Raw genomic sequence first — 25,254 nt, 5'->3', positions numbered from 1 at the left:
AGTTTCCAGCTTCCTCACATAATTCATCTTTTCCTTCCGAATGACCTTCTTAGTTTCCTTCTGTAAGTTTTTAAAAGCTTCCCAATCCTCTATCTTCACACTAACTTTAGGTTCCTTGCATGCCCTCTCTTTTGCTTTAACTTTGGCTCTGACTTCACTTCTCAGCCATGGTTCTGTCCTTCTTCCCTTTGAAAATTTCTTCTTATTTGGAATATATCTTTCTTGACTTCTCTCGTTTTTTAGCAGAAACTCCAGCCATTGCTGCTCTGCTGTCTTTCCTGCCAGTGTCCTTTTCCATTTAACCTTGGTCAGTTCTCCTCTCATACCATTGTAATTTCCTTTATTCCACCAGAATACCGACATAATGAAATTTATTCCCTCCTTCTCAAATCTCCAAGTGAACTGGATCATATTGTGACCACTGTTCCCTAAGGGTTCCTTAACCTTAATCTCACTTATCACCTTCGTATCATTGCAGAACATCCATTTCAGCTCAGCCGATCCCCTACTGGGCTCAACAACAAGCTGTTCTGAAAAGGAATCCCTTAGATATTCTACAAATTCTCTCTTCTGAGGTCCAGTACTGGCATGGTTTTCCCAATCCACTTTCATGATAAAATTCCTAATGATTATCATGACACACTTCTGACACACCTTTTCTAACTCCTGCTGTAATTTGTAATCCACATTCTGGCTGCTGCTTGGAGGCCTGTATACAACTGCCATTAGGGTCCTTTTACCCTTGCCATTTCTTTACTCAACCCATAGAGCCTCTACACCTTCCAATCCCATGTCATCCCCTTCTAATGATTTAATATTATTTCTTATACATAGGGCCACACCATCTGCCTACTAATCTATCTTTCCGATGCACTGTATATCCTTGGATGCTCAGCTCCCAATTGCAGCCATCCTTAAGCCAAGTTTCAAGAGATGGCCAAAACATCATACTTGCCAATCTGTAGCTGAATTTCAAGATCATCCATTTTATTTCTTATGCTGCATGCATTCAAGTACAACACTTTCCATCCAGTATTAGTTACTTTACCATGCCTCTATTACCCTGTAACTCATCCCTCTGGCTGTGATTATGCCTCATCTCCTATCTGTCCTTTCTATCTTCTCTGTTGCATGCTACCTTTGGTTTATTTCTGTTTTCCTCTTCCTCAGTGCTATCACCTCAGTTCTTATCCTCCTGCCAAATTAGTTTAAACCCTCCCGAACAGAGCTATTAAAACTGCTTGCTGGGATATTGGACTCCTTTGGGTTCAGGTGTAATTCGTCTTTGTTGTACAAGTCGTACCTCCCCCAGAAGATGCCCCAATAATCCTGGAACTGGAAGCCCTGCCAACTAGATCAATCTCTTAGTTACGCAGCAATATGTCTGATAATGCTATTCTCGCGCTCGTTAGCACGTGGCACAGGCATCAATCCCAAGATTACTACCCTGGAGGTCCTGTTTTTCAGCCTCCTACCCAACTCCCTGAATTGTCTCTTCAGGACCTCCTCCCTTTTTCTACCTGTGTCATTGGTAGCAAAGTGTTTCATGAATTCTGGCTGTTCACCCTCTCCCTTCAGAATTCTCTACTCCTGATCCGAGACATCTTGTACCCTGGCATCTGGGAGGGAACACACCATACGGTTATCTCTATCAGGCTGACAGAACATCCTGTCTGTTCCTCTCACTATGGAATCCCCTATAACTACAGCATTCCTCATCCTCTTCTCTCCCTTCTGCACCACAGAATCGGGCTCAGTGCCAGAGATCTGATCACTGTGGTCATCCTCTGTCAGGTCACCCCCCCTCAAAAGCATCCAAAACGAGATAACGATTACTGAGGGAGATGGCCACAGGGTTGCTCTCAAGCTGAGCTCTTCCCTTCCCTGACAGTCACCCACTTATCTAACTCCTGCAGCCTCGCACAGCTCGGTCCCAGCTGCTCTGCCAGATTAGATATTGCAAACATCATTTATCTTGAGAAATTGGGCTTCAACTGCTAATCCATATATGTCATTTGATCCTGAGTATGATTTCCACCACATCCACTCTTGCATTTTAATTCTATTAGACATTACAGAAAACTCAGCATTCAATGATCCAGTTTCCATACGGGTTATTTTGAAAATTGCCATACTCAGAGAAATATGGATTGTACTAGTAAATATCAAGAGTGCCTAATGGAATTGTCTGCATTTATATGGAAGCAATTTTGACCAAGGATGGAATTACTGGATTTAGTGACAGTTTCAGCACGTTGGGTCTGTCAGTTCATTCTGCCACAAGGCCCTTGAGTGCAGAGGATCAGAGTCATTTCAATTCCAAGTCAAGTCAATTCAAGTCAATTCCACAAACAAGATTTTGGGTTCATTCCATGTAATGGGTGACTTGTATTTTGGCCAGAATGGTTAGGCAGATAACTGTGAATTGTTTAGATCCCCTTTGAATTGATAGACTCAGTTAATATTCAGAAGTAAATATTCTTGGAGGGATAAATAAATTCTGGCTTGTACTATTTATATGGTGAGGATTTGTGCTTGATGAGGGTTTGTACACCATCAAATGATTCAATCGGGGAATTGGTTCTAAGTGCATTTGTGCAAGAAAAAAAAACTTACATTAATAAATAAAAGAAAAATAACTATTGAGAAGATGAGATGAAGAGTCCATTAAAGTGGGTCCATAGGTCATGGGAACAGTTCAGTTTTGGGCAAGTGAAGATGAGTGAAGTTATCCACACTAGTTCAAGAACCTGAGGTTGAGGAGTAATAACTGCTCCTGAACTCAGACGTGTGTGTCCTGACTCCTGCATCTTCATCCTGATGGCAGTAATGAGAAGAGTGTGTGGCCTGGACATTGGAGGTCCTTGAGAGATACTGCTTTCCCGCAACAGTGCTCCACGTAGATGCACTCAAAGCTGAGATCTTTATTTTGATGGACTGGTCATTATCCACTACATATTGTATGATTTTCCATTCAAGGGCTTGGTGTTCCCATACCAGTCTATGAGGCAGCCAGTCAATATACTCTCTATCACACATCTATAGAAGTTTGTCAAAGTTTACAATGTCATCCTGAATCTTTGCAAACCTCTAAGGAAGCAGAGGTGCTGTCATGCTTTCTTTGTAATTACACTTTTGTGCTGGTCCCAGGTCACATTTTCTGGAATTATAACACCGAGTATGTTAAAGTTTCTAACTTTCTCCACCTCTGATCCCCCAATGGAAACTGGTTCATGGACTTCTGCTTTCCTCCTCCAGGAGTCAATAATCAGCTTCTTACTCTTGTTGACAGTGAGTGAGAGGTTGTTCTTGTGGCCTGATGAATGAGAATGCTGGTGGAAGGGCTGAGCCTATAAGAATGCAGTAAGTAAGAAGACACATGATTAATGAAACGGCTGCTCAGCCAATGTGTTCAGTAATTCAGTAATGTGTTTACTGTGCCACAATGTTGTGAGAGGACATGTGGACTTACTTGTTAGGCTTAGACTTACTTGTTTAGGTTAGAAGGGATGGTTTTGGGGACAGCACATGGAGTTAGGGGACAGGTTAGTGTTTAGGGACAGGGATGGTGTATTAGAGGTCGGGGCAGTTAATGAAGTATTTGAGACAGGAGTCCAGGTCAGAGTGTCCACGGTTGAAGGCCAGTGATCTCCAAGGCCAGACTTTGAGTTGGCAGGCTCTGAGGATGAAGACATGCAATCCTCATGGGTCATGATCAAGTTCGATATGTCCACTTATGTCAGTGAGTCCCAGATCAGATGACACCTCCGTCCCCAGGACAGCAGGTTCTGGCATCAGTAGCCCTGTAAGTCCAGAGTTCTAGTCTCATGATCATTGAGTCCTGGGGTCAATACTGAAGGATGAGTCCTGAAGGTTGAAAACAGAAGTTGGTGAGTCCCACAGTTGAGGTACCTGGTTCTACAGGTCTGGAAGTCAGAGGCCTGAATATCTGTGTGTCCTGACTGGGGACTGGAGGATGGAGTCCAAGATATGGCCTGTCTTGTGTTAGAGTCCTGTCTGTGTGTGAGGGTCTGGTGGGTGGGAAGGAGAAAGGTGCTTGTTCTGATGTTGGTTTGTTTGGTTGCTGTTGTGTTGTTACTGGAGTTGTTCTGCTGAACATTGAGGGCACGCTATGTTGGCATTGGTTGGCACCACTGCCAGTCATAATGACAGATGTGGGTTCAATTGTATCATTTAAGAGAAGCTTGGATAGGTATATGGATAGGTGTGGTATGTATGGCTGTAGCCTGGGACACTGTTTTGAAGCAGTGCCGATGAAAAAGTCAAAGTTAACAAGTGAGCACCAGGACTGGTATGAACTTTGCAAGGTTAGTGGAACAGTGGGCGTGTTCAAGGCAAGATGGTAGGAGTGGGAAAAGGATGCTCTCAGAAATGTGAGAATACATTGTAGGAGTCAGCTGGGAGAGGGGTGGTGTTCACAGGAGTTCAACAGTAACATCGTTGTGTTTTCTAGTGGACTGCTGGGAGTGTCATTTTCATGATTCATATGTGTTTCTCCTTGCAATATTTCACTTTATCGAACAAGGGGGCAAGATAAATGAACAATCCCATCTCTACCATTCCTGAGTTCACAGACCCAGTGTTACCATGGAAACCAGTTGTGCCTTTCACTCTTATCACATCATTGTAACCTAGCCAATGAACAGGGCCTTTACTAAATATGGAGATGCTGAGGAGTGCCCGCTCAGGTAGAAATCAAACCCTGACATCACAAGGCTACTGTGACACCAGTGGGACACATCACAATTTGGCATCTTGAAAGGTTTCAAAGTCTGGTCACTTGGAGACCAGAGGTAGATGCACTGTTTGCTGCTCTGGAGGCTGGTTTTGACACAATTCTCTAAAATGCCTTGTTCTGGCTTCAGATTTTTTTGACTCGCGGATGACGATGATGAGATTTGCCTGGGTCCCAAGTGACAAATTTGGTCCTGGATCTTCCTGTTCACCAGCGTTTTCAAGTGAGTGACACTGATCGGATCAGGACCCGGAAAATTCAAACCTGCAACCCAACAGCATCACAGTGAGCAGAAAGGTTTCTTCTTGGACTCCCCAATTATTCATTCCTGTGGGATTTCATTGTGGGCTCAAATGCTTGCAGACTCATTTGAAAACATGGACTGGAACATGTTCAGGAGGCGGTTACCTATGACCATCACATTAACATTGATCTGCGACTGGTAATATATAGAATTGTACTGAGGATGCCAATGTTATTAAACGTATCTCTGTGAGGGCAAATCAGAAGCCATGGTTGACAGTAGAGGTTTGTCCACTGTGGAGACATCAGGATACCGCCTTCAGTTCAGGCGATAAGACGGCACTCAGGACAGTAAGAACTGTGCTTTCCACACCACTAGGAATGCAAAACATGATTACTTACAGAGGATATATGGCCATTTCTGTAACATCAGAGACACAAGGTGTATGTGACTGGGCATTCAGACAATATGGACTTCAAGACCAGCCTGTGCTCAAAACTCTGATGGGCTGAATGCCTTTTGTATTGTTACACTGTTTACCTTTTAACGTGTCATAAATGCACCTTATTATTTGTTAGTCTATTTGTGGTAATATTAATTTTTGTATTATGTTTCAGTTATATGTTCATGGTTTGGAGGAACATTGTTCTGTTTGGTGACAGGCACCTATACAATTAAAATGAAAATAAACTTGAACATTAGCTTGTACTCTTCCTGAACTGTATTTCCACAACAGAAATCTAACACTGGAAAGGATGGAGCCACCAGACTGTTGAAGGGAGCATACTCTCATGTTGCTACAATGTGGGTTGGTTTGGCCCCAGTCCTCTGCTGGTGGACATCCTGGCCTGTGATGTTATGATCTCTGACTATTCACATCCAGCAAGAGTAATCACAAAGCTTCATAATGTCCCTTCCTCATGGGGAATGTGTCCATGGATCTCCTGTGTTGCAGCATCTGATTGAGCCGGAGTCCCAGGAGCCCAGCCTTCTCCCGGCTCGGTGCTGTTGCTCTCAGGCCCTTCAGATGCTTTGCCACCTGGGTGGGGCCACCCTGAGGACCAGTGGGCTTCAAGGCCAATGGACATGGATGTGTTCACCTGGGATTTCCGTAGGCTCAGAGAGTGAAGGTACAATGGACATTATCCAATTCCAGACTTGGGGCTGAGTTAAATCTGTGTGTCTTCAGACAGATAGTATGACCAGAGTCTGGACATCTGCAGGTAAAGCAGGGCTCCTCTCCTGGTTCTCTCAGTCCTGTCGACACACTGCTTCCTATTGGTGCTCGAACGATGGGGTGACACTCGCGGCCACATCAGCCGGAGTCAGTCAATCCAACGTTTGGCTCCCTCAGCTGCTCTGAGCTCCACCCTCTTGAGTGGATGATCCACACAGAGTCTGTCCGAAATCCCTTCTGAACTCAGGAGCATTTTGGCTGAGTGATCTGCTCACCCCTAGACAATTATCATTCCGCTTGGACCTCAGGCAGACAAGATGGAGGCTCCAGTCTGTGGTTCTTGCCTGGAGAGAAGACAAGCTCCATTGTAAGCTGGTCCTTTGCTCGCTCTTCTCTAGTAAGCTTCTCTTCATTCATCAGATAGTGTAGCATTTTCCATCCGGCTGTTTGTCCCCATGGATTTATTATTGTCACATGTACCAAGACACAGTGAATAGCTAATCTTGAGTACTGTTCATACAGATCAAATCATTACACAGTGATTGAGGTAGAACAAGGGAAAAGAATAACAATGCAGAATAAACTATTAAATCTACAGAGAAAGTGCAGAACAGGGAAATGGTAAAGTGCAAGATCATAACAACATAGATTGTGTGACCATGATTCCATCTTGTAAAAGCGGTACATGGAAGAGTCTGGTCACAGCGGGGTAGAAGCTGTCCGTGAGCCTGGTGATACGTGCTTTCAAGCTTTTGTAAGTTTTGCCTGATGGAGGAGGGAAGAAGAGAAAATGTCCAGGATGGGAGGGGCCTTTGATTATTCTGCCTGCTTTAGTGAGGCAGTGAGAAGTGTAGACAGAGTTCACAGAGGAGACTTTGGTTTCCATGATATGCTGAGCTGTGTTGACAACTCTGCAGATTCTTGTGTTCATGTACAGAGCAGTTGTCATACGAGGCAGCTTTGCATCCAAATAGAATCCTTCCTATGATACGTCAGTAAAATTTGGGAAGGGTCAAGACTGAGAAAATAAAATATCTAGTCTAAGGTAGGGTTCTTCAGGTCAGCTCAGAAACCCAGTGACAGTGTGGAAGAAGCTGTGTTTAACCAGGTTAATATTAGATTGTGATTGTGTGGGTAATGTGAAAATCATCCTTTTTGTGGTTCTTGATCTCGTCACTCAAGATTCCGGACTTGAGATAGAGTTAGAGTTGAGGTTAGGGTGGGGTCTTCAGGCTCCTGTACCTCCTGCCCGATGGCAGCGTACGATCAGATCGTGGGAGCAGACAGAATCTAAGGTGGAGGTTCCAGTCTGTGGTTGTTGCCCGGAGTGAAGATGTGGGAGGAAGCCAGAGCAACAGTGGGAAAGCCACACATCACAGAGAGAGCAGACAGCTCCTGATGTCTGGATGCAGCTCAGGTCTCTGGAGCTGGAAAGCAGAATTGTTAAATAATGTGTGGCAGTATGATGGATATTTACTGCTAGGACATGAGAGGCTTACTGCCAACCTCAGCTTTCTTGTACAGCAGCATGACTTTCCCAAAGAGTCAGCGTTGTTTCTGACAAAGTTAAAACAACTGCTGACAAACATTCCTTGCTCAACTTCTTGCTGTAAACAAGAACCAGTTTTCTGTTCTCAATGAAAATTGCAAGTTTTAAGTTAGAAAATCACCTGGGCTGGTTGCTAAGGGATATGAATTGCAAGGTGAGGTGATCATGAGACTTCATGCCTGCACTGGCCAAACACAACACATTAAAACATTCCAATGTATAACAATTGAGCCCCAAACTGCTATAGGGGAATAAGTGTGACGGATATTCACTTTCTGAAGTCTGGGAAGCTTATTGTCAACCCTAGTTTTCTGGTACAGCAATATGACTTATCTAAAGGGTTGAAGCTGTTTGTGACAAAGTTAAAATTTGAACATAATATTCCTAGTTCATCTTTTTCCAAACAAGAACCTCTTCATGGAATTTGCAAGCAGCAATCAGTTTGAAGTGAGAAGTACAGCAGTACAAACAGTATTGTTACAGAGCACAGGCAGTGGGGATGATGTTGGCAGCTTGGAGATGTGTAGAGACCATGAGTCCTCTTGTGTGTATTCACCAAATGAGGTGGACGATGGGGCTAGATTAATAGGTTTGCATTCAGCAAGACAACTTCGCTAAGTTATTTGCACCGTTGTCCTCAGAAGCTTTGAGACCAGCTGTATAAATTACTTCAACCTAGCAAAGGTATCTGGAAAATACCTTTGCTAGGTTACCTAGTAACCTAGATGTTACCTAGTAGAAAATTATATAAATATCAGAAAGCACTGGAGATTGTTAGGAATGACGAGGAGAATATCAGAACAATGGGTGACAAAAAGAAGAACTAGATTTCATTCCTCAGTCTTTCTTTTCATGATGGATGAGTTGTTTGTCTGCAACTCGCTGCTATGTTCCTTTAGTTCACAAGAATTACACCTGTATTTGGATATCCTTCATAGCTTATAAATCTTTTGGAATTCGGAAATCTTTCGTGAATCATAAATTCTCTGGAAGAAGTGTGGGTTAAGAACTATTTGACTAAACGTAAACGTGTATCATTAAAAATAAACAAACTAATATTAAAATAAGTTGTCTGTTGGAAGTACCTCTTCCTGTTCGGGAGTGGGTATCTCACACTGAAGCAGTAGGTATTGGCAGCTGGTCTACACTGTCAGGACTAGACAAGGAATTAAGTTAGTCCTTGAAGAGTAGACAGACACATTATAACCTCCCAATAGTGAGGGTACCTGTAGAAATCTGTCTCGGATAGGACATAAAATCTTTTGAGTTTAATGCTTTGTGGGCAGGGACACTGATGAGAGGATTAGTCAAGGTCAACATCATCATCATAATGTGTTGTGTCGTATGATGTGGGCAATTGTGGTCTTTGACCATCATTGTTCTTGGCAATTCTTTTCTACAGAAGTGGTTTGCCATTTCCTTCTTCAGGGTAGTGTCCTTACAAGGTGGGTGACCCCACCCAATATCAGTACTCTTCAGAAATTGTCTGCCTGGCATCGATGGTCGCATAACCAGGTCATATGATGTGCACTAGCTGCTCATACAACCATACATCATCTGCTCCCATGGCCTCACATTACTCTGACAGGGAGTTAAGCAGGTGCTACACTTTGCCGAAGGGTGATCTGCAGGCTGGCAGTGGGAAGGAGCACTTTACACTTCCTTTGGCAGAGATGTATCTCCATACTGCCACCCAATAGTCAAGATAGCTGTGTGTAAAGAGACAGATTGCTTTGTAATAAACATTTAAGAGGAACTGTCAGATGTCAATTCTTTTGTTCATTCTGTCGAAGAGTAAGTTAGTTGAACATTTTGCAATATTTCTGTGATGAATATCATTCATTAGTGCTTATCATTGATCCACTGTGATGAAGTGCTTTGAGAGAGTATACATGAAATAAACTCCTGCCTGAGGAGTGACTTAAATCAGCTCCAATTTGTCTACCTTTACGCAGATCAACAGCAGGTGCCATTTCATTGGAGACTCAGTCCTAGAACATCTTGACAGTGAAGATGCATACATCAGGATGATCTTCATTGACTACAGCTCTGGGTTCAACTCTATCATCTCCTCAAAACTAATCACTGAGCTTCAAGTCTTAAGCCTCTATACCTCCTTGTGCAACTGGATCCTCAATTTGCTCGCTTGTAGAGCCCACTCGGTTTGGACTAGCACCAACAATTACCATGAGCAGATATGCACCACAAGGCAGTGTGCTTAGCCCACTACTCCACTCACGTTATATTTATGACTGTGAGCCTAAGTACAGCTCCAATGCCATATTCAAGTTTGCCGACACACCACTGTAGGTGGTAACAAATTTGTATATAGGAAGGAGATTGACAATCTGATTGATTGCTGCCACAACACCTGCCTCTCACTCAGTGTCAGCAAAACCAAAGAACTGATTGACTTCAAGAGGAGAAAACCAGAAGACCATGAGCCAGTCCTCATCAGGAGATCAGAGGTGGATCAAGTTTGCAGCTTTAAATTCCTCAGTGTTATCATTTCAGAGGATTTGTCTTGGGTGCAGCATGTAACTACTTTCTTAAAGAAGCTATGGCTGTGCCTTTTCTCATGGACCTCTACTTCCTTATAAGTTTTGTGGAGATTCAACATGTCATCACAAACTCCCACTATTCAGACCACACACATTTGTCACTGCTGGTATTGGGAAGGAGATACAGGAGCCTGAGATTCAACACGACCAGGCTGAGGAACAGTTATTGCACTTCAACAATCAAAATCTTGAACCAGCATGGACAACTTCACTCAGCTGAACACTGAACTCAATGTACAACCTATGGACTCACTTTAAAGGAAACTACAACTCAGGTTTTCAATATTATTTATTACATATTTATTTGGATTATTATTATTTGTTTTTTTGTATTTGCACAGTTTGTCTTTTGCAGATTGGTATTTGTCTGTCTTTGGATTTGTATAACTTTTCATTGATTCTAATGTATTTCATTATTTCTTCTGTGAAGGCCCATAAGTCAATGAATCTCAGGGTAGAGTATGTTGACATACAGTATACATATTTTGACAATACTTTGAACTTGAAGGAACCATCACTTAAACTAATCCTTGAGAATCTCTGTGGCATTGACAAGAACAATTAATACTCTGCAGGTGAACTAATTTCAGTTTTGAAAATAATTGGGAAGGCACCCTCCAACATCTCCTCATAGCTGTGTTCTAAGTATTGATTTATTCTGTTTAATTAATCCTATTCTCACAGTTCACTGTACAGTGTAGAATTTAAGTTATTCCCTGAACTCACTTTGAAAGGAGTGCTCCAATTCCAGACCCAAAGATGAGTTCAGGAATTGTGTAGTGTTAAAATGATATCTATGATTGGTCACAATAGCAATTTTTCCAACAATATTTTTGTTGTCTTTGTTAAATAAAGAGAACATAGTATATATGAGAATTGTGCAGTGCGTAAAAAATATATCAAATGTACAATTCACATTCATGAAAGAGATGCACCCACAGTACAGTCATGCTTTGATTATCGCCCCACCCCTCCCAGTCCCCAACTCCAAGCCATCAATGCATTGGCAAAAAGGGTTAAACAGAACCTTTGTCCCGACAGAGCCGCATTGGAATAGAGAAGGTGTATTTTTCTAATACATGGGCTCTAGTGTGATAACAAATTTGAGTCGGAAGAATTTTACCGGAAAGTGCTGGAGGTCAGGGATTTATGTACTGAGGAAAGGGAGAGAGAATAGACCTTTAGTCTCAGTGGCGGTGCTGAGGTGGTGCTTGCTGTTGCTATAGCACCAGCAGAAATTACAATAGCACCACCACAGCACCACCAAGAAATTAACTGATCTTTGACAGACAAATTGCAGCTGCTTTCCCTGTATAGTTTTGAATACAGCTTGTTTCTCCAGCTGATCTAGTGAAACAATGCCCCCAATTACCATAGCACCCACACAGCAATAAAGTTATAAACTCTGTGGAGGTCTAAGGTCAGATCCACTCTACATTTCTGCTTATTCGTTCGTTGTCAATGTCTTGCCATTGCTGTCCTCAGATCAGTAAAGCTGATCTAAGATCACTTAAGGTGGTGATGTCACTCACATGAGAGATTGATAATATACACACATTGTGCAGGATCTAGGTGCAGATCGAGACTAACGGATGCCACACACCCACATTCTGCTTTTAAAGCTAGCATGAGCCTGGCATGAGCATTAATTTGGCCGGCGTGCAAAATGGATCAATTTTTAGTGAGAAAACAACCTCATCCAGAGGAATCAGTGGTGTCTCAGCCCGAGACTGTCTTAATTGAAAGTGACATGCAGAGAGAAGTGGGGATGAGGACGACAGCAGTTCATCAAAGGAGTGTGAGGGTGAAGTAAAGGAACAAGAAATGGAGCGGGATTCGGAAGAGAACGTGGATGAAGCTGCTCTTAGTGTTAGTGGGAATATTGTTAGCGATGTTAGCCAGCAGCCTGAGGAAGGACCCCATCGGCCAGCATTGAATAAGTACCGTTCGCAAAAGTTTGGCAATCAGCAAAGGAGTTTTATTCGTGGCTGGTTTGACCGGTATTCCTGGCCAGAATATTCGATCAGGAAAGACACTATGTTCTGCTTCGCATGCAGGCACTTCCTGTGCGGAGGACATGGGTTCCATTCTGAGTCTACCTTCACTGTCACCGGTTACCACAACTGGCGGAAAGCTACAGCAGCTTTCAAAACCCACCATGTAAGTGCAGCTCATGAGTTTGCTATGGAGGCATGGGCCGAATTCAGATTGAGAAAACAAGATCATTCAAGATTGGGAAATATGCTTGATAAAGGACATGAAAAGATTGTCCAAGAAAACCGTGAGTGTATGAGAGCAGTGGTTGAGTCTCTACGCTATACTGTGTGCTAAGACATTGCCCAGTGAGGACACCGGGAGGATGATGGATCTGGCTGTAGGGGAAACTTTGTTGAGTTGCTCAGTGTAATTGGGCAGTTTGATAAGACTGTAGCTAAAAAAATAGAGGACATGCAAAAAACACCCATCACGATATCCAAAATGAAATTATGGATATTATGGCAGATATGGTCAGACATCAAACAAGTGCAGAATTCAAGGAGGCTGGACATTTTGCCATCATGGTGGATGAAAGTAAAGACTTGAGTGAAAAGTAGCAAATATCAGTGGTGGTGCAGTATTTGAATAACAAAACAGCGATTGAAGGATTCTTGCACTTCGCTCCAGCAGAAGGGTTGGACGCAGAGTCGCTTCTTAGAAGCATTGAACTCGCCCAGTGTGTTATTGATAAGAACATTTGTATAGGTCAGTGTTATGACAGGGCAGCAGTGATGTCCGGGTGCAATAATGGAGTACAAGAGAGGTTCAGGAAAGAGGTCCTGCAGGCATTATATATACGCTGCCATGCTCACAGACTTAACCTTGTTTTAGTGGATGTTGTGAGCAATGTACAATAAGCAGGTGAGTTTTTTGAAACTGTGCAACCTCTTTTCAAACTCTGTTGCCCACAATCTCTTCAGGAAGAAACAGAGAGAACTGGAATCAACTGCACATCCCGTGGAGTTGAGGAAATTGTCAGATACATGCTGGGCATGGTAGTACACAGCTTTGTGGGCTGTAAGGAAATCACTCCCTGCCATTCTAGATACATTACAGGATATTATGGGTCAACCAAATGCACGGAGGTAAAGGAAGGCCAGAGCTGTAAATGGACTGATTGACAAGCAGTTTGCTTTACTTCTCACTCTGAGGATTTATTCCGAGTCACCAAGTTCATGTCAGACCAGCTACAATCTCCAAGTTTGGAGCTTTCATCCGCTGTGGACTTGGCTCAGTCTGTTATCGATGCTCTCAGCAAAATGAGGAGAGGAATCATGGAGTGAAATTCAGGCACGAACTAGGGACCTGTGCGTCAAGGCCGATATACAGAGCAGACCACGTGAAAGGAGGCAGGCCCAGCCACCCCGCCGCCTACATGACTTTGTAACCGAAAGCACACATGTCACATCCTCTGATGTCCTTCGCAAGCACCTTTTCTATCTAGTTATAGACAGACTTCTGACTGAAATGAAAAGACGTTTCTCAATTGAGACTGGGGGTGTTCTGACTGGAGTCTCAGCATTGAGTACCAAACACAAGCTCTCCCTGGACAAGAATTGTCTTTGGCCAAAGGCCCAATACTATGGAGTGACTGAAGTGAACCTGACTGCAGAGTTAATTCAGGTTCGGCGTCTGCTGGAAACAAAACAAAAGCAAGGACGGACAGTGAATGACAATGGAATTTGCAGCTCTAATGAGACCCTACGTGATGCATTATAGATTTATACAAACTAATCTGCATATCACTGACCCTGCCTGTGACATCTGCCTCATGTGAACGGAGTTTCTCTTGTCTCAGACGCCTCAAAAACTATCTGAGGAACAGCAGCGGCGATGCTCAGAACAGCAACTGGGCCCTGTTGGCCATAAACAGCTAGAGGACTAAGGCACTTGACATCCAGAAAATCAAAGATGCTTTCACCACCAATCACGACAGCAGATAAATTGTGCTTCTCTGAAAACATCAATAGTGAGTGCAGTTGATTTAAAAAAAAATTTGGGCCTGGACTAATGCTGATTATAATTGTTATTTTGTGGTGGATACCACATAGTCCTTACATTTTCTGCAAATCCTAAAATTTTACATTTTCTACTATTAAGCATATTGGTTTTGCTTAGACTTCCAAGTGGTGATTCTATTGATTTTTGTTTTAATTTCAGTAGCCAAATTAATTGAGGTATTGCATGGTCAGAGTACAATTTGTCCAGCTCCTGGTAAAGCCTTGCATCTGTCGTTTGCCTTATTTGACTTTAATAATGGTGTATCTTTTGGAATTGTCTGTCTATGTAATGTAAATAGCAGTGGACATTGTGGGTTAGCATTGTGTTTTTCAGTTGAAAAGCATGCATTTGACGCTGATTGCGGGATTGGTGCATGATTCATGTTGTGCACTGTGGGTCTCATGCTCTGTTGGCTTGAACGTTTATGCTCTGTGTAGCCCGGGTTGTCTCTGATGCTGTTTACACTGTCACAGTTCACTTCTGTATTAGATCTTTCAATTGCTGTTGCTTGTGAATCAACAGAGGCATTTATAGTAGGCACAAAATGCTTGAAACTGACTTTTGAATGCCACGCATCTAGCCTTGCGAATACACATTACCTCCCTTATAACCATCACTGAATAATTCAGCCTCATTGTAGCACCAGCAAGACAAAATCTTTGGCGCTCCAAGTGTTTAGTCTGGCTGTGACCCTTGAAAATATTCAAGAAAGCGTCCCCACACCTTTTGGAACTTCATGTCGAAATTGAGAATTGAATAGTGGATCTTCTCATGGTGTAGACTGGACATAATGTCTCTGAGCCACTGAGCGTGAGTGGGCGGGACAGCATCTCTCCACCTGAGCAAAACTGCACGTCTGGCCAACAGAGAAGCAAAAGTCAGTGTGTGACGTTTAGTCCGGCTTAGGTGCACGTCCCCCTCTCCGGAGGTGCCGAAAAGAGCAATCAAAGGGTTGGGTTCCAAATTATAATTATATATTTGGGGTAGAGTTTGGAAGACATCTTTCCAGTATTTTTCCAAACTAGGGCAAACTTAACCTACATGAGAGCAAACTATTTCCAATAAATGGAGAAGCACAAATGTTAGAGTTTATTAACCTCTCTTTTAAGGTTGTGAATAACCAATTTACTTACCTTGGTGTCACAGTAACAAGGAAATATAAGTTTCTTTTTGGAGAAAACTTTATTTGTTAAATCATACAAAACAGAGCTTAGTACAGTGGTCACCACTGTCCATGTCCCTGATGGGCCGAATCAACGTTGTCAAAATGAACATCCTTCCTAAATTTTTATACCTTTTTCAATCCATACCAATTTTCATTCCTAAAGCCTTCTTTGACTCGCTGGACTCAGTCATATCATCCTACCCCGACTGAATAAAGTTCATCTTCAAAAATCTGGAAGAGTTGGGGGCATGGTTCTGCCCAATTTCCACCTATACTACTGGGCAGCTAACATTCATTGTCTCATCTTTTGGTCTCATTTTTATAATCAATTCGACTGCCCAATATGGGTGACAATGGAGCAGAACTCTACTGAGAATGTTTCCATCGCCGCACTTCTTGTCTAAACTTGCTAATCCTGTCATCAGGCACACCCTGAGAGTGTGGGCTCAGTTCAGAAAGCATAGTGGTCTCCATGCCTTCTCCCTTTCAAGTCCTATCTACATAATCATCTCTTCCAGCCTTTTGTACACGATTCAACACTGGTACAGAAAGGGCAACAGACACTTTAAAAATCTTTTTTTAGACAACTGTTTTGCATCATTTGAACAACTGTCTGCAAAGTTTAATCTACCCAACACTCATTTCTATAGATATTTGCAAATGAGACATTTTATCCACCATCTGATACCCTGAGACGCCCAACACAAATGTCTTTGATTTGTTTCTCTGTATGAATCCATTGCGCAAAGGTCTAATATCTTTTATCTGTGACAAGCTGGCAGCTCTGAGGCGAGCCTCTCTTGACAAAATTAAAACTGCCTGGGAGCAAGGTTTAAATTTTTCAATGACAGATGAGGTATAGGATGAAGTCCTCAAATTAGTTAACTCAACCTCTTTATGTGTCCACCACTGTCTGTTACAGTTCAAGGCCGTACACAGGGCCCATATATCTAAAATTAAATTATCTCGCATTTACCCAGATGTTAATCCCTGTTGCGACAAATGCAAAAGGGGCGAGGCTTCCCTTATCCATATGTACTGAACATTTCTTTGTACTGAACTGTATTTATATCTGTACCTCATAGGCTCAGATGTAATTGGAATCCATTGTTCCAGAACTTAATTTAAACCTGCATCATTTCTGTCTCCTCAGTCCCTCTCTGTGCTATCTACACATATGGTGAGTCAGAAACTGGATTAGCTCTGGCTGTGCGGTTGTCCTATCTGGGGATTGTAGTAAATGACAGGAACAGAATTCTTTATTTATTGCCATCATAAGGCTGAGTGATTACAGTAAACAATGTAATTACTGACAATTGGATACACTTTTCTTTCTTTTCCCATCTATGTTACAAGCTGATGTTGTGGGCATCACTGATTCAAAGAAGATCATATCTGTTAGTTTAATCTTAAAGGATATACTTTCTATTGAAAGGACAGGCAGGAAGGCATAGGTAGTGGTGTGGCTCTGCTGGTAAGAGATGGAACTACATCTTTAGAAAGAGGTGACATAGGGTCAGAGAATGTCAAATCCTTGTGCGTAGAGTGTAGAAACTGCAAGGGTAAAAAATATTATGGGAATCATTTATAGGACTCTAAATTGTAGCCAGGGTGAGATTGCAAAAAGAGCAGGAAAGGGCATGGAATAAGGGTAATGACATGATTATAAGGGGGAGACATCAATCTGCAAGGGGATTGGGAAAATTAGGTTGGTATTGGATCGCAAGCGAGGGAATTTGTTGAATGCCTATGAGCTGGCTCTTTAGAGCAGCTTGTGATTGAGCCTACTCAGAGAAAGTCTATCTTAGGTTGGGTGTTGTGTAATAATCCAGATTTTATTAGGGAGCTTAAGGTAAAGGAACTCTGAGGAGGCAGGGATCATAATATGATTGAATTCACACTGCAATTTCAAAGGGAGAAGCACAGTCCATTGTGTCAGCACTGCAATGAAATTAAAGGAATTACTGAGGCCTGAGAGAGGAGCTTGACCAGGTGGATTGGAGGGGATACTGGCAGGGATGACGGCAGAGTAGAGATGCTTCAGTTTCTTGGAATAGTTCACAAGGCGCAGGCAAGATACGTCCTACAGAAGAAGTTCTCAAATGGGCAGAGTAGACAAGACAACTGTGGCTATCAAGGGAAGTTAAGGACTGCAAAAAAGCCAAGGAAAGGGCATATAATGTAGCCGAAGCGAGTGGGAAGTTGGATGATTGGCAATTTTTTAAAAAAGGCAACTAAAAAGCCATAAGAAGGGAAAAGAGGAAATATTAGGACAAGCTAGTCAATAATATAAAGCAGGACACTGAACATTTTTTCAGTTATATAAAGAATAAAGGTAGGTGAGAGTTGATATTGGACCACTGGAAAATGATGCTTGGGAGGTAGTAATGAGGGACAAAGAAATCTGGATAAACTTAATAAGTACTTTGCATCAATCTTCACTGTGGAAGACACTAACAGTGTGACAGAGGTCCGTGAGTATCAGGAACAGGAGTGGGTGCATTGTTATTACAAAGGAAAAAGTGCTAGGCAAGCTGTAAGGCCTTAAGGTGGATAATTCACCTGGACCATATAGACTACATCCCAGAGTTCTGAAAGTGGTTGCTGAAGAGATAGCAGATACATTGTTTATGATCTTTCAAGAATCATTCAATTCTGGCATGGTTCCAGAGGACTGAAAAATTGCAATTGTTACTCCACACATTAGAAGGGAACGAAGGCAAAAGAAAATAAATTATAGGCCAGTTAGCCTAACATTGGTGGTTGGGAAATTGTTGGACTCAACTATTAAGGATGAGGTTTTGATGTACTTGGAGACTAATGATAGACTAAGCCTAAGCCAAATTTTCTGTAAAGGGAAATCTTGCCTGACATATGTTAGAGTTCTTTGAGGAAATAAAAAGCATGGTGGACAAAGGAGAGGTAGTGGATGTCATTTACTTGGATTTTCAGAAGACATTTGATAAGGTGCCACATATGAGGCTGCTTAACAAGATAAAATTCTATAACATTACAGGAAAGATACTGGCATGGATAGAGGAATGGTTGGTAGGTAGGAGGCAATGATAGGGAATAAAGAGGGCCTATTCTTGTTGGCTGCCAGTGACTGGTAGTGTTTCTCAGAGGTCAGTGTTGGGTCAGCTACTTTTCACATTTGTCAGTGATTTGGATAATAGAATTGATGGCTTGGTGCAAAGTTTGCAGATGATATGAAGATAGGTGAAGGGTTAAGAAATGCCGAGGAAGCAATGTGTTTGACTGAGTGTCATGGTCCAGTCTGTGAAGTCCATATTCCGGTTCATGGTCCGGTTCGTTGATACTGTATTCCGGGTTTTCTGTTTTTTCTCCTTGTTTGGCTGGGTGCCTTAATTGAAGCACCTGATTCTCATTTTGGGCTGGCACATAAATACCTCTGCAAACCAGAGATACCCTACTGGACTGTTTTCTCTTTCTCTCTCCTGAATCCCTGGCAGTTACTTTGGCATTAACCTTTGTCTGTAATCTTCAGTTCTTAGCTTTGCATGCTGTCTTGCCTGTATTGCTGTCAAGTTCAACTGCTGGAGTGAGACTGGAGCCTTGCCAAGCCAAGATAAGGAACTATCTATTGTTGAGTTTGGAGCTGTCTCTTTGTGTCCCTGTGTTTAGTGTCCATGTTAAAGAAGAGTCCTGGCCCTAGGGTCTGTTCCCAAGGATGGGTCCTGACTCTGTGTGGAGCCTTGGCTCTAAGTCCTGTTCTCAAGGAGGGGCCCAAGGCTCTGTGCTCCTGTGTTCCAAGACCTAGCCCAGGTGCCATGTTCCAGCCCTGTGAAGTCTGAGCTTTGTGTCCTCTTTTAGTTCTGGGCCTTGCCCAGCTGTGTACTGGAGATCCTTTGTCCTATGCTGGAGTACCTTGTTCAAGAACCTTGCCTTGTCCAAGCTACATCCAAGAACCTCAGTGTCTGTGTCTTGCATTTGGGTCTGCTATCATTGCCCCCCCCCCTTGCAACACTGAGACAAGCTGGAAGAATGGGAAAAATAATAGTGAGTGATGGAATACATTGTTTGGAAATGTTTGATAATGCATTTTGGTAAAAAGAACAAAAGTGCAGACTAGTACCTAAATGGGGAGAAATTTCAAACATCAGAGGTGGAAAGGGAGTTGGGACTCCTTGTGCAGGTTAATTTACAGGTTGAATCTGTGGTAAAGAAGGCAAATGCAATGTTGGCATTCACTTCAAGGGGAATAAAATATTATAAAGTAGACAAGACTGAGGCTTTGTAAGACATTAGTCAGGCCACACTTGGAGTATTGTCAAGAGTTTTGGGCCCCATACCTCGGAAAGGATGTGTTGTCAGTGGAGACCATTCAAAGGAGATGCACTAGGATGATTCCAGGAATGAAGGGGTTAACAGCTGAAGAGTGTTTGGCAGCTTTGTGCCTGTACTCACTGGAACTTAGAAGAATGTGGGGGGTGGGGGGGAGAGAATCTCATTGAATACTAAATGTTGAAAGGACTGGATAAGGTGGATGTGGAGAGGCCATTTTCTATGATGGGGGTGTCCAGAAGTAGAGGGCACAGCCTTAAAATTGAGGGGTGCTATTCTAGAGCAAAGGTAAGGAGGAATTCTTTTAGCCAGATAGTAGTGAACCTGTGGAATTCTCTGCCACAGACAGCTATGGAGGCCATATCCATGGGTATATTTAGAGCCAAAGTTGATAGTTTCCTGATTGGTCAGAACATCAAAGGTTATGACGAGAAGGAAGGTGTATGGGGTTGAGTGGAATCAGCCTTGATGGAATGGTGAAGCTGACTTGATGGGCTGAATGGCCAGTTTCTGCTCCTTTGACTTGTCTTCTGGTCAAAGCTGGGTCTTTGGTATAAGCACAAGAGATTCTGCAAATGCATGAAATCTTGAGCACACAAAATGCTGAGGGAAATCAGCATTGGAGGGAGGGAGTAAACTGTCGATGTACTTGAGTTCAGGACTGGAAAGGAAGGGAACTGGAACCAGAATGGAGATGGGGGGACACAAGCTGGTAGGTGAGAGGTGAGACCAGGTGAGGGGTATAGTGGGGGTGTGGGGCATTCGTGGCAATGTTGGTGAGTTTGGGTGAGTCAGAGCAGCAGATATCAAAGAGAAGGCAGTGAGGGGAGCCTTATCACACACCCAGCAAAGAGAGAATTTAAAATTCTTGTAGAAGTAGATTGGAGGTTGGAAATGTGATCACACTATTTTATAAAGGAGCAAGAGAGAAGCCAAAATTTGATGGTGAATTTGGCTAGGCTATCAAGAGATTGAGGTACATCATTATAAAAATGTCCCCTAGTTCAATGGCTGGCTGAGAAGCTTTATGCCCCTTAAGCAATCCTCGTGTATTACTGCACTGCTCCTACGGTCAAACATGTATCAACTCAGGAGCACATTCGATACCAATCTGACAGCCTGATGAACAAGGAAAATGCTGGGACCTACAATGATAAATGCAATAACATAACAGTAAAATAATAGGATTGTGAAGATTTATGAATAAAGTGTCATATTTCATTATTTTAGAGTTTTTGAGTATCTGAGTAGAGAACAGATAATGGGAATCCAGCAGGCATCATGTTTTGAATTTTTGGAGGCTTTCAAGACCTGGTAGACCCGTAGAAGACCTGGTCAAGACAGTTGGAGTGAGGTGTAATACTCTGACATGAATTGGGAACTGGTAATTGGACAGAAACCGAGGAGTAGGAATGAATGTCCCTCTCAGGTTGTCAGACTGTGTCTGATCGGTTACAGCAGGGATCAGCACTTGGCATTCAACCTTTCAGGAACTACAGCAACATTTTGACTGAGAGGATCAAATGTTGTATTTCTTGGTTTGCTGACCAGACATAACTGGGTTGGATGAAGAATCTGAAGGAGAATGAAATGGGGTTTCAGTGGGATGAAGACAAATTGACTGAGGGCTCAGGAATGTGGCACAATACAGAAAAGTAGAGTGTTTGAAATGTTGAGAGATTGAATAAGGTTGATGTTCAAAGGATCCCAGGGGTTCTCACACTGAAGTCAATCAAAGCCAAAGTGCAGGTGAAACAAGTATATAATAGTTTCAAAGGTACATTTAATGTCAGAGAAATATATATGATACACATCCTGAAATTCGTTTCTTTGCAAACATCCACAAAAAGAGGAGTACCACAAAGAGTGAATGATAGTTAAATGTTAGAACCCCAAAGCCCCTCCAACTCCCACTCCCATGCATAAGCAGCAAATCAATGATCTCCCCCCCCCCCCCCACCAGCACAAAGCATCGGTACACTTCACCAAGCACTCAAGCATGCAGCAAATCATCAGTAAGACACAGACTTGCAATACCCCAAAGATGACTCGTTCACCTGGCAATTCAACATACCGCAGGCTATCTCTCTCCCTCGTATAGGAAAAATAGATGTTCTTGTTTCACAGTGAGAGGAAAAGCATAACAAAGCAGCTCGCTGATTTACGGTGTTAAAAGCCAGTTGCGTTGCATTTTCGGAGCTCTGTGCCCAAATAACTCGGGTCTCTGGGCAGACAGCCTGCAGCCAGCTCACTACTTTTGATCTTCCCTCTCCCATGATGCATCAGGCAGCGGCAGCGGCCTTATGTCTGCCCGCATCCAGAGCTACGGAAATCTGCCACACTGAAGGTGCTCTAGTCTTCCAGTCCACATCCTTGGCATATCGAAAAGCGGCTGGTCATGAGGCCCTAAGGATGGGTCCTGTTTCCACAAAGAACCAGAGTCAGTATGTAACTCCCGGTGAGGGTCTTTTAAAAGAACCTTGAAAAGGAAGAAAAAAGAGATATCAAAGACAGAAATAGAGCTGATTCTGAAGATGCAACCAAAGGAGTCAGCGTTAGATGCCGTCGTCCCCCTAAACTCCACTTAGGTAGACAACTGTTGGGCTTTATCGAGAAATGATATGAATGCAGGAGTAAAGACAGCTTATCACAATTGCAGTGTATAGACTCTGTCTGGGTATGTTGAGCTCTGATACCTTGTCTCCCTGGATCCCCCATTCACCCTGTCTGATGTCTGTGCATTAGATGTCAGCCGACTCAGTGGAACTACAGTGGAACAAGAGAAGTCAAGTTAAAAAAATTGGCAATGCACCACACCCAATGTTTCTCAGCAAGTTTACACATACATCTTGTAGGCCGATCTGCCGGCCTTCTGATCTCTGCAGAACACTGCTGGTGTACGTGTCAGATGGCCGGCAAAAGTTCTGGTGCAGTGACTGGAGACAGAGATAAAAGCTAGTTGACGTGAGCAGTACAGCAGAAGGAAGTGGGAATGCTATCATTACAAATGTTAACCATACCACTATATTGGTAGCAGGTTAACACTAGGTTTACCATTGATTAAAATGATGTAAATATTAGAAACAGCTCTTAGATATATCTTAGCAGAGATAAGGCTTTAGCAATGTTATAACTATAAACTATCTTCTAATATCATTATTATCTGTTAATTGTATTGTAAGGTGATTTTAATGTAAGGAATTACTAAATATATGAGCAGCATACTTAAATGCAAGCAATACATTTTTAAACCATTGTGAAGGGCAACAATCATAGATTGATAGAGTATTTCAGCATAGGAACAGGCCCTTTCACCCAACTCATTCATCAAGTAATTTCTCTGGCAACAGGTTTCATACACTCACCTCCTTCTGCATGAAGAAGTTGCTCTTCAGGTGTCTGTTACATTTTACCATTCACTTCTTCACCTTTGTCTCAAGACTGTATACATCTCTGAAGGATAAGCTCTCCGTCTCCTCAGTTACAATTTAATATTGTTCCTGTTTCCATTTTTTCATTTAATTTTTTTTGTAATTTTATTTTCATTGAAGTTCATCAACAAACATTTCCATAAGATCTATTTCAGACATTGTACATATACATCATATAATCATATATGTCATAAATCTCCACATAGTATTTATCTGATGTATACATTTATAGAAAAGAGTGGAAAGAAAAAACAAGCAAAAGCAAAAAACAATGTACAAGTAGGGAGTGATCTTTTTTACAACAAATCATTGATTTGTGAGAATAAAATCAGGCCTTTGAGGTATTATGTAGTTAAACCATTTTTCCTAGTATGAATCAAATTGTTCCAGCTTATGGTTAACAGATGCTGTTATCTTCTCTATTTTGTAAATGTCCATTGTAATTTCCATCCATGTATTTAAAGTTGGGCTCTCCTGTGATAACCATTTCCTAGTAAGAGTCTCTTTACCAGCCACCAACAGTATATTCAGTAAATAGTTATCTCTTTTCAAACATTCTTGAGGTATATATTCAAAATAATGGTCCTACTCTCTAAAGGTATTTCACATTTAAAGATGTCTTGTAGGACATGGTGTATCCCCCTCCAATGGTCTTTGATAACAGGGCAGTCCCAAAAAATATAATAATGATTTGCATTTTCATTTCCACAATTTCTCCAGTAAACAGGGAGGTTACTATCATAATGGGATTTCTGAGAGGGTGTAATAAAATATCTTATCAAGTTTTTCCATCCAAACACCCTCCATTTCTGTGAACTGGTACACTTCCATTGATATCTCCATTTTGTTGTCCATTCTTCCTCACATATAATTATCCCTCATTCCTTCTCCCATTTTGTTTTAATGTATGAAGTCGAATGTGTTTTAAAATTTGACAACCCCCTATACATCCTTGAAATGATTCTACTACCATTATCTGAATTATATGTTTTTCCAAATACTCGCCTTGGTTACATTTTTAAGCATATTATTAACATACTGTCGCATCTGTAAATACTGATAAAATCTTGTTTTTCTAATAAGTGTTTCTCTTCAAACATTTCAAAACTGAACAGTGTTCTTTCTATCATTATGTTGCAAAGAACTGTTATTCCATTGAGTGTCTTATGATGGGTTGCACCAACATACCACAGCTCTCAACTGTGCTGCAAAATAATAATCTCTAAGAGAAGGTAAGCCCCATCCCCCCATTTCCTTTGCAAATTGCAAAGTTTTGAGATGAACTCTAGGCCATTTACCCTGCCATATATACCTTGATAACACCTTGTTCCATTCATTGATTAATCTCTATTGGTAGGGTCTGAAAGAGATATAACAGCCTGGGTAGTACATTCATTTTAATAGACTCAATCCTTGAACTGAGACTGACAAAAGGAATCAGGCTCCATCTTGCCGCATCTTCCTTAATTTTTTTATATAAAGGCTGATAATTACATTCTGATAATTTTGCCAAATCTTTTGGCATAATGATGCCCAAATATTTGAAAGATTCTTTTTGCCATGCTGAGGGATATCTACTTTCAATTTCTCTTGGTGGGCTATAGTAATATGAAAGTAACTGGGTTTTATCTATGTTGATCTTGTATCCCGATAATTGACCATATTGTTCAAAGGATTGCATCAATTTAGGTAAAGAGTATGTTGGTTGCCCTAGATAGATCAAAATGTCATCCGCATAACAAGCCAATTTATGCTCTGTCCCTTTAATAGTAATTCCCCTGCTATCTTCATTTTGTCTGATGTATTGAGCTAATGGTTCCAGATATAACATGAAGATTAGTGGTGACCATTCACAACCCTGTTTCGTGCCCCTTTCTAGGGTAAGACTATTTGATAAATATCCATTGATTTTAATCCTAGCAGTAGGGCTGTCATATAGTGTCTGTATAGTTTTAATAATTGTGTCTTGGAAACCAAATCTATGTAAAATTCTGTAAAGAAAATTCCAATTAACCGAATCAACTGCTT

At 42.0% G+C, this 25,254-nt stretch overlaps 1 protein-coding gene across 1 annotated transcript in view; it reads right to left on the bottom strand.

Moving 5' to 3' along the window:
- Window positions 1-14,093: 14,093 nt before the first annotated feature.
- Window positions 14,094-25,254, bottom strand: part of LOC132403589 (uncharacterized protein DDB_G0292642-like) — a 30,522-nt gene continuing 19,361 nt past the window's right edge. The window contains exon 5 of the mRNA XM_059987019.1: window positions 14,094-14,278. Within this exon, the coding sequence (XP_059843002.1) occupies window positions 14,094-14,278 (185 nt within the window). The remainder of the gene's footprint in view (window positions 14,279-25,254) is intronic.

This window comes from Hypanus sabinus, chromosome 2 (assembly GCF_030144855.1).
Source record: "Hypanus sabinus isolate sHypSab1 chromosome 2, sHypSab1.hap1, whole genome shotgun sequence".
Lineage (NCBI taxonomy): Eukaryota > Metazoa > Chordata > Chondrichthyes > Myliobatiformes > Dasyatidae > Hypanus > Hypanus sabinus.
This window is presented reverse-complemented; position numbering and strand designations above follow the sequence as displayed.